At 44.2% G+C, this 10,263-nt stretch overlaps 1 protein-coding gene across 1 annotated transcript; it reads left to right on the top strand.

The window, feature by feature from the left end:
• The first annotated feature begins 481 nt into the window (after nt 1-481).
• On the top strand, nt 482-8,940 carry LOC311112785 (B-cell CLL/lymphoma 6 member B protein-like). Its single transcript, XM_084155925.1, has 11 exons — nt 482-545; nt 915-1,001; nt 1,139-1,365; nt 1,492-1,737; nt 2,079-2,270; nt 2,477-2,887; nt 3,104-3,186; nt 3,982-4,119; nt 4,346-4,476; nt 4,664-4,801; nt 5,173-8,940. Exons 3-11 carry the CDS (start codon nt 1,139-1,141, stop codon nt 5,311-5,313), a joined length of 1,707 nt encoding a protein of 568 aa, XP_084012051.1. The 5' UTR covers nt 482-545; nt 915-1,001; the 3' UTR covers nt 5,314-8,940.
• Nucleotides 8,941-10,263: the final 1,323 nt, after the last annotated feature.

The raw sequence follows: 10,263 nt of genomic DNA, 5'->3' as shown, positions 1-10,263 counted from the left end.
ACTTCCTCCCCGACAGTTTCCTCAGGGGGAGGAAGGCGTTGCTAGTGGATGATGGAGGATGGTCTTCTCTAACCCTGAGGTTCAACTCCTGGATAGCCTCACCCTCACCATCATCATCCCTCTTCCCTTAGGATCCTCATATATATTTTTTCTACTACGCCACTTTCCTGCCATCACTTTGTTTGCAGAGACTATGGCGTTAGAAAAAACGAATAGTCCACTAAAAATACCCCACCCGCCGGGTTGGACCACTGGGTCTGGGCTTGGACCTTTTCCTGCTGCAGGCAGCACAGCTTCCAGGGTACGCGTGGGCCGTTGAGGAAAGAGGAAATGAGCGGCCCTGGTCTGAATGATGCTTCCTGCGCAACGTTATAAAGACTCCCCTCCCTCCGGCTACCCTGGACAGTCTTGCTCAGACAACTGTGGAGGGAGTAGGTTATTGCCCAGCCTGAAGACAGTTAGTTACAGATTGAGGAACCTGAGAGTTGAACTGAGGGTTGTGAGGTCAGCATCGTGCACGTTGGTTCTCGTCCCTGCTGGTCGGGGTGAGTGGTAACCCAGACGTTTTGTAGACGTTAGATGTATATAGTTTTTCATAATATTTACGCATTGCCTGGATTGGTGAGATTGGATGTTCATTCATGTATCATCTTGTACCTTTTCTGTCTAAGTGTTCATTTTTTCTACATGGTTTCACCTGGAGTGTGAATTATGTGTGGATAAGAATCTCTTTTTGTGGCAATTTCTTACAACATGACAGATATGTAATTATATAAATGGGGATGTCTTGACATTTCAAAAGTACTTTTGTAATTGGAACCATGTGTTGTGCACGGTGCATCAAGTACATAAATTACACTGTGTTTCATAATGTTGCATTATGTTTCAGTGTCGTCTTGTTTTGCTTCCTGCAGGTACGAGTAGGGAGCTGGTCTCACCTAACAGAGGCGTCCAGGAGACTGCCCACTATTTATTCTCTAGTTGGTGTCTTCTGCAACGGGGTAGGTCAATGTGAGGGAGCTGCACTTTGACTGGGACAGTATATGGTACATATACATAGTGCCATTGCAATTCTACTATAATGAAATTATATTCTGTAAATTCATGTCTGTCTTTTCCTTTCACACCCAAACAAAAGATGAGCAAGATCCAGGTGGTGGAGGGATACAGGGTTGGAGGGAGGCATGAGTTGGTGGGGTCTGAAGTTGCTGCTGCGCAGGGATACGTAAAGGAGTTTACGCGCCACTCCAACGACGTCCTGCTGAATCTGAACGAGCTGAGGCACCAGAACATTCTAACCGATGCCACCCTGGTGGTGGGCACTGCCCGACTGCAGGCACACTGTGCTGTGCTCATTGCCTGCAGGTCAGCTCAGAGGATAATATTCATTGTCATTTTCCTGGTATTTTTTTATTGTTCTTTTGTTATTGTTCTTCTTGTTTTTTTATTCACTCACTCCTCTCTCTCTCTCTTTCTCTCTGTCTCTCTTAGTGGGTTATTTTACTCCCTGTACTCCCGTCGTGTGTCATCCCCTGGATGGAGTGCTACTGGAGACCAGGCCCTGACCCTGTCCCTCCCTGACTCCCTGGACCCCTCCAGTGTCTCCCTGCTCCTGGACTTTATGTACACCTCCCGGCTGCCCCTCACGCCACGCACCGTCCCCGGGGTGCTCTCCGTCGCCACCTACTTGCAGATGGACCACGTGGCCGACACCTGCAGGGCTTTCATGTTACACAGGTGAAACCATTTCTATATAAGTCAATGGGTGAGCATTGGAAGGCTGGAGGGGTGGGAGGGATAATGGTAGCTAACAGGATTAGCTGAAGTACCCACCAGAAAGTTAATTTACTGAAAGAACGGTGACAGAGAGACTTTAAATTAGGGAAACTTAGATAAGCAGTTAGTTGCATGCTTTTTAAGCTCTAAATTGTGCTTTAAATTGTGTGAGGCATTAAATGTACAGTACAACTGCATATTGTAAGCTTTAAATAGGCTTCTAAGTCTCTCCTATAGACGCCATGGCTGATATGAGACGATATGAATGACAGGCGTTACCTGACAGTTCCTTTTGTTTACAGTGAGAGGATGAGAGGGACGCCCCCTCAAATGAAGCTGGACTCCACGGTGTCTGTAGTGTCTGCAGCACCCTCAGGGGGAGTTCCTCTCAATCCCCCTGTCAATGGAAGACCCCGCCCATCTGTCCTCGTTGTCTCCACCCCCTCCCAGTCCGCAGCGGAGGCTGAGGGTCGTATGTGCCGTGACTTGGCCAGGTGAGAGAGAAGGAGTGTGTGTGTGTGTGTGTGTGTGTGTGTGTGTGTGTGTGTGTGTGTGTGTGTGTGTGTGTGTGTGTGTGTGGTAAGTCCTAAATCCTATCTGTCGGTGTGTGTGTGTTTGTGTTTGTCGCTGTAAAGTGTGGGCCAATGTGCCATTGTCTGAGTTCAGCTGGATCATTACATGAGTTCCTTTGTTTGTCCAGCAGGGTCCCTGGAGACTTCCGGGCCTCTCTGCAGCCAGGGACTTTCCTGACCCGCGAGCCCAGGTCAAAGGAACTAAAGCTGGAGCTTGAATCCCCCCTCCTGGCCTCCCCCACCTCCACCCCTTCTCCAGACAGCCCGTCTCGCTCCAGCTGTCAGCCCAACTCTCCTGCTGAGTCCAACACCTGTAATCTGGGTGAACCCAAGCGCAACCCTGACCCCAAAGCCTGCAACTGGAAGAAATACAAGTACATCGTCCTCAACCCTCTCTGTGCCATAACCACGGTGAAGGAGGAGGAGCCTGAGGAGGGCCAGCAGCAGCTTGACCACATCCCCACCTCTGATAGGATGGAAGTGACATTGAAGCCACCTATGGAGGCGTGGCCAAGGGAAGGATCCGGCCAAAATGAAAGGTGTGATGTCAATATTATGCATATTATGAAATACTGGTATTTTAAAACCTTTATCTAAACCTCTAAGTCATATTGACAATAAACGTTCTAAGGGAGACCGTATTGGACCTTGTCTGTCCAAGGAGATAGTTTAAGTTGGCACTGATGTTGACAACATGACTATATTATTTCTTCCAGGCAGGGGCAGGCCTCCTGCTATGATGTCCCTGGCTGTAGCCCTCCCCTGGTGCCCCACCCAGGGCTGCCAGCCCACCCTGTGGACCATCCCATGGAGGCCCCCACCCACAAGGAAGGAACAGGTACTACAATCTTACTACCTCACTCAGCAGCTGCAGAGATAACACATAGAAAACATATTTTCTCCAGCTAAGGAGTGACAGATCATACCCGTATTTACACTACTGTAAAAAAGTTTGGGGTCACTTAGAAATGTACTTGTTTTCGAAAGAAAATCAAATTTTTGGTCCATTAAAATAACATCAAATTGATCAGAAAGTTTCAGAAGAAAGTTATTTGTTTCTGCCCATTTTGAGCCTGTAATCGAACCCACAATTGCTGATGCTCCAGATACTCAACTAGTCTCAAGAAGGCCAGTTGTATTGGTTCTTTAATCAGCACATCAGTTTTCAGCTGTGCTAACATAATTGCAAAAGGGTTTTCTAATGATCAATTAGCCTTTTAAAATGATAAACTTGGATTAGCAAACACAACGTGCCATTGGAACACAGGACTGATGGTTGCTGATAATGGGCCTCTGTGCGCCTATGTAGATATTCCATTACAAATCAGCCATTTCCAGCTACAATGGCCATTTACAACATTAACAATGTCTGCACTGTATTTCTGATCAATTTGATGTTATTTTAATGGACAAGAAAATTGTTTTTCTTTCGAAAACAAGGACATTTCTAAGTGAGCCCAAACTTTTGAATGGTTGTGTATATACGTTTATATATATATATATATATATATATATATATATATATATGTATATATATGTATATGTATATGTATATATATGTTTATAATATACATACAGTCAGATGTTAATATATGAGATATGTATTGATGTATAATATTTCTCTTCCTCTCAGTCTCGCCTTGCTATCTGGCACCCCGCCCATTGGAGCCAGAGGCCGCCCGTCACTGCCAAAACCCAATTAAGCGTGAGAATTACGGCTTGCCATTCTGTTACTCTGGCAACCTGAGCGTGATAAAGACTGCCTGCACAGGTGAGGCAGTTAGCCCATCACATCTGATGATGTCATTTAACAAACACACCTCCAATACATGATGTTTCGGTGCCATTTATCATCATAGTAACAAACGGATGGTTTGCAGCAGTTTGGACAGTTAGGCATTATGATAATGGCCCGTTATTACAGATGATTATCGCCACAGGTGTTTGGTGTGTGTGTGTTTCATTTGGTGACCTTCCCTTGCCCTTCTTTGCTGCAGGAGACAAGCCGTACCGATGCAACGTGTGTGGTGCCCAGTTCAACCGGCCCGCCAACCTGAAGACGCACTCCCGCATCCACTCTGGAGAGAAGCCCTACCACTGTGATACCTGCGGGGCCCGATTCGTTCAGGTGAGGACCCACCACTGATTAGGGACAGGGGTTGAACAGAGGATGTGTATGTGGCGGGAAAGGAGTGTGTGTGCAGGACCAAAGCGTAAGGTCAAACTAAAGTTGTTGGTTTATGTTATAGCTATGTTATGTTATACGCTATTTATCAATGTTCATTTGGTTGACTTGTGTGTCTGTGGTCTTACAGGTGGCCCACCTGCGAGCCCATGTTCTGATTCACACAGGGGAGAAGCCCTATCCCTGTCACACCTGTGGCACTCGCTTCCGTCACCTGCAGACCCTGAAGAGCCACCTGCGTATTCACACTGGAGAGAAGCCTTACACTGTGAGTATACTACCCACACAGACACACACAAACACACACAGACACACAATGCACGCCCACATGCAGGTACGCAAGCATGCACGTGCGCACACACACACCTCTTGTGTTTGACCTCTTGCTACAGTATACAAGCCGTTATTCAATGATGAAATAGATTGTTGGTCAGTTTAAAACCACAACATTATGATTCCCTGACTTTTTCAATTTCCTCTGTCTCTCTCTGTCTCTCTCTCTCTGTCTTTCTTTCTCTCTCTCTCTGTCTCTCTCTCTGTCTCTCTCTGTCTCTCTCTCTCTGTCTCTCTCTGTCTCTCTCTCTCTCTCTCTCTCTCTGTTTCTGTCTGTCTCGCTCTCTCTCCCTCTCTCTCTACCAGTGTGAGAAGTGTGACCTGCACTTCCGCCACAAGAGCCAGCTGCGTCTCCACCTGAGGCAGAAGCATGGCGCCGTCACCAACACCAAGATCCGCTACAAGGTCCTGACCGACCCCTACCAGCCCATCCTGCAGGCCTGTTGAAGGTCCTCCCTTTGACCCCTGACCTTTAACCCCTAACCATAACCCCACAGATACCAGGAATAACCACAACATTTATGTCAATCAAATCATGTTGTTATGGTCCATGGCTGTGTCCCAAATGGCACCCTGGGCCCGGTTGCATAAATCTCCTCAAGTTAATTTTATCCTTATCTGTTCCCTTGAAGTTTCCTTAACTTTAAATCAGTTGAACAAAACATTTTAAGGTGAATTTCTCCCTTAAATTAAGTGAAAAAGTTAAGGGTGCCCATGAGGTCCCTTAAATGCTTCATTCAGTATGGATATGAATGTAAACATCATTTGTGGAGGTGAATGTTACTTTCATGGTTACAAAAGGAAAACATCAACCAGCTAGCTACTTAGCTAAACAATGGAAGGTGCACAATCCATGGCTACAAAGCTAGCTGGCTAGTTAGCTATAGCTATTCTGTAAGCTAGCTTGACGTACTAGAAAGTAATATAAACAAGTTGAGAAAAAAGAAACGTGGTTTATTATCTTCTGAAGCAATTTGGTTATCCTGTCTTGATTGTAGAAGTTCTATTTTGCTATCTCACAAAATGAAAGTGATCTCTGATGAGAGGTTTAGTCAGTGAACCAGGCCGTGTCCATGGTAACCAGATACTCTTTCTGCCATACATGCCTTCAAACTACAGTAAAACCCATTAAGTAGGCCCTTACCTAAGAAAATATTTGAGGGGCTCTATGCAACACCCTTAAACAATTCCCTTAGGTAAGAGGAAATTATTCCTTAAGGTAAACCCTTAAGGGAAACACTTAAAATGTTTTATGCAACCGGGCCGTGTACCTTATATAGTGCACAACATTTGACTAGGGCTCATGGAGCCTATAGGGAATAGGATGCCATTCAAAACTGCCTGGCCCCATCAAGCCTACCTAAATGAGAGCTCAGCTTCGCCCCTCAAAAACATGAGCTCAAGCATGTTTCACTCACTGGCTAGAGGGGCCATTATAACACATATACATGACTAGTTGTAAGCCAATCAAACCATGATGTTCTAATATGGTTTGGGGAAAGGCAGCGGCGCCAGAGATCTGAGCTGATATGTAGATAGCATGTCAATGCCTCTCCTCTGAGTTATTGAGCTGGAGGCTGTCTCGGGCCGCTTTAAGCGTTAGGTGGATAACATGTCAAGAGAGCTGTCGAAAGTTACTGGGAGTAGTATGGTATGTTTTTGGATCCCAGCAGGTGTTTTGAAAAGTTGAGAGTTTTGAGGTTTAGAGTAGAGAGTGAGTGAGACAAAAAGACAGAGATAGAAGGGAAGGGAATGGAGAGAAGTAGGATGAAGGGCTAAAGTGCTAGAAGAGGAAATACATTTGACATGGTTGGTTGGAATCATGAGATGAGGAATTGACTTTATTAGAGTGATGGAGAGAATGGCATAGTAAGTTGTAGAGTTGAATAGAGCAAGTGAAATAAAGTTTTCCGTGCCAATGCTTTGTTCATTTTCCAGTCCCACAGCTATTTTTAGGGACCGGGACACATTGGGGACCTGTTGAGTATTTGAAAGGGCAATGCCACAAAGATGTCATTGCATAACAATATAGAGAAAGGTAATAATGCCCCAAGCACAAAGGTAATAATGCCTCAAGCAATAACGTATGAATAAACTAGCCTGATTGTGCCAGCTTTAAATAGCTTTTTAACCAATGTTAATTTTTTACACACTAAAACCAAAGGCCTGGGGCCTTTGTCTAATGTACACTACCGTTCAAAAGTTTGGGGTCACTTAGAAATGTCCTTGTTTTCGAAAGAAAAGCAATTTTTTGTACATTAAAATAACATCAAATTGATCAGAAATACAGTGTAGACTTTGTTAATGTTGTAAATGGCTATTGTAGCTGGAAACGGCTGATTTTTATGGAATATCTACATAGGCGTACAGAGGCCCATTATCAGCAACCATCAGTCCTGTGTTCCAATGGCACGTTGTGTTTGCTAATCCAAGTTTATCATTTTAAAAGACGAATTGATCATTAGAAAACCCTTTTGTAATTATGTTAGCACGGCTGAAAACTGTTGTGCTGATTAAAGAAGCAATAAAACTGGCCTTCTTGAGACTAGTTGAGTATCTGGAGCATCAGCAATTGTGTGTTCGATTACAGGCTCAAAATGGCCAGAAACAAAGACTTTCTTCTGAAACTCGTCAGTCTATTCTTGTTCTGAGAAATGAAAGCTATTCCATGCGAGAAATTGCCAAGAAACTGAAGATCTCATACAACGCTGTGTACTACTCCCTTCACAGAACAGCACAAACTGGCTCTAACTAGAATAGAAAGAGGAGTTGGAGGCCCCGGAGCACAACTGAGCAATAGGACAAATACATTAGAGAGTCTAGTTTGAGAAACAGACGCCTCACAGGTCCTCAACTGGCAGCTTCATTAAATAGTACCCGCAAAACACCAGTCTCAACGTCAACAGTGAAGGGGCGACTCCGGGATGCTGACCTTCTTGGCAGAGTTACAAAGAAAAAGCCATATCTCAGACTGGCCAATAAAAAGAAAAGATTAAGATGGGCAAAAGAACACAGACACTGGACAGAGGAAGATTGGAAAAAAGTGTTATGGACAGACTAATCGAAGTTTGAGGTGTTCGGATCACAAAGAAGAACATTTGTGAGACGCAGACCAAATGAAAAGATGCTGGAGGAGTGCTTGATGCCATCTGTCAAGCATGGTGGAGGCAATGTGATGGTCTGGGGGTGGTAAAGTGGTGGTAAAGTGGGAGATTTGTACAGAGTAAAAGGAATCTTGAAGAAGGAAGGCTATCACTCCATTTTGCAACGCCATGCCATACCCTGTGGACGGCGCTTGATTGGAGCCAATTTCCTCCTACAATAGGACAATGACCCAAAGCACAGCTCCAAACTATGTAAGAACTATTTAGGGAAGAAGCAGTCAGCTGGTATTCTGTCTATAATGAAGTGGCCAGCACAGTCACCGGATCTCAACCCTTTTGAGCTGTTGTGGGAGCAGCTTGACCGTATGGTATGTAAGAAGTGCCCATCAAGCCAATCCAACTTGTGGGAGGTGCTTCAGGAAGCATGGGGTGAAATCTCTTCAGATTACCTCAACAAATTGACAACTAGAATGCCAAAGGTCTGCAAGGCTGTAATTACTGCAAATGGAGGATTCTTTGACGAAAGCAAAGTTTGAAGGACACAATTATTATTTCAATTACAAATCATTATTTCTAATCTTGTCAATGGCTACATTTCCTATTCATTTTTCTATATTTCCTATTCAAAATCATTTCATGTATGTTTTCATGGTAAACAAGGACATTTCTAAGTGACCCCAAACTTTTGAACGGTAGTGTATATGACAGGTGTCATATAAGATAAGATGTTTTGCCCGTTACATCCGTTCTGTATTTTTCTAAAGCTTTTTATTTAAATGGCAGATTATAACTTGTCATCTGTGCTTAATGATACCTTTATTTCAGAGTCCAAGCAGGCAAAGGACTTCCGTCTCTTGTATATGAAGGAATATCTTCTCTCAGAGCCTAAAGGCTAGATAATGCGACTGTAAAAATGGATGAGAGATGATATTGATATTTGAAATGGTATGGTGTTCTTTTGCTGGACAAAGACAAGGACTGTTTTATACTAATTAAATTAAATTGATTGCCCTTAACTACAAATTAGTTGTACCTTTTTCCTGTTGTATGTGTTAAAGTCCTAAATAATATACCCCCTTGAGATGGCTTGTGTAAACCTAAGTATATTTAACTGAAAAACTATATTTAACTGAAAAGATTCAGATATTATTCAATATAATTCTGGAATCAGCATTCTACCTATCATACTGATATTAACACACACACACACATAGACACACACACAACACACCACCTCCCTAGACTTCTTTCCTCTCATTAACTCACCCTTCCGACCTGCAAGACTCAGAGGAGCCAACAGCGCCTCAAACCGCTCTCTGAGTCTGCGTGTTGGTGAGGGAAGGAACAATGGAGTCCCGGGCACCTGTTTCCGGCAGGGCTCTAATGCGAAGTGCACACTGCCATCCACCATGTGTGTCAGCATACTGCTTCCTGTGGCAAAGGGTGCAGCGGCCCCTGCTGAACTCTCCCACCCTCTGTCATCCTCACTTCCTGCTCTGTGATGGGTTTGTGGCAGGCAGAAGGACCTGATTAGCTTATCGTCTGTGGCACTCGCACTATCCCCTATAGCCGTGGTCACCAACCAGTCGATCGACTGGTCGATCTTCAAGGCATTCCTAGTCGATCACCAAACATTTCTGTAGAAAAGCCAACGATAAAGACTTGCGCTCCTTTTTTTTGTTTGGCTGTTGAAGCCCTGCGCACCAGGTAAGCAAAGTGTTCCCATTTTGAACCATTTAATTTATCTGAAAGACCGGGAGATTACATTTTACATTTTAGTCATTTAGCAGACACTCTTATCCAGAGCGACTTACAGTTAGAGTGCATACATTTTTCATACTGGCCCCCCGTGGGAATCGAACCCACAACCCTGGCCACAATCGAGTGCACCTACTGCACTGGCCAATCGGATAGCTCAAATCACCATCCCTACAGAGCTTCCACAACCCCAGCCACAGCAAAGTTTGATACTAGCCTGCTTAAGATTGAATAACTTTTAAAAACATGACCACAGGGAGACTGTCAAATAATACAGCAAAGAGCTGCTGTTTTTATAAGTGAGTTCTTGTTTCCGACTTGAAGATCACTGACATCATGATTTGACCTCGTAATTGTCCCAAGTTCCCAGTTGTCTTGAAAGCCCCATGACCATCAGATGCAGGTACCGTCAGTCCAGTAAAATAAAAAAGCAAATAATTTACTAATTATTTCAATTTATGCTCAGCTGTGCCTCGCAAGTGCTACACCAACTGATCTATTTTGTTACCAAAGCTCGAGTTTTGAAATATAATAT

The sequence above is a fragment of the Coregonus lavaretus genome, assembly GCF_964263955.1.
Source record: "Coregonus lavaretus genome assembly, chromosome: 39".
Classification (NCBI taxonomy): Eukaryota; Metazoa; Chordata; class Actinopteri; order Salmoniformes; family Salmonidae; genus Coregonus; species Coregonus lavaretus.
The sequence above is the reverse complement of the archived record's forward strand: the minus strand, read 5'-3'. Positions and strand labels throughout refer to the sequence as shown.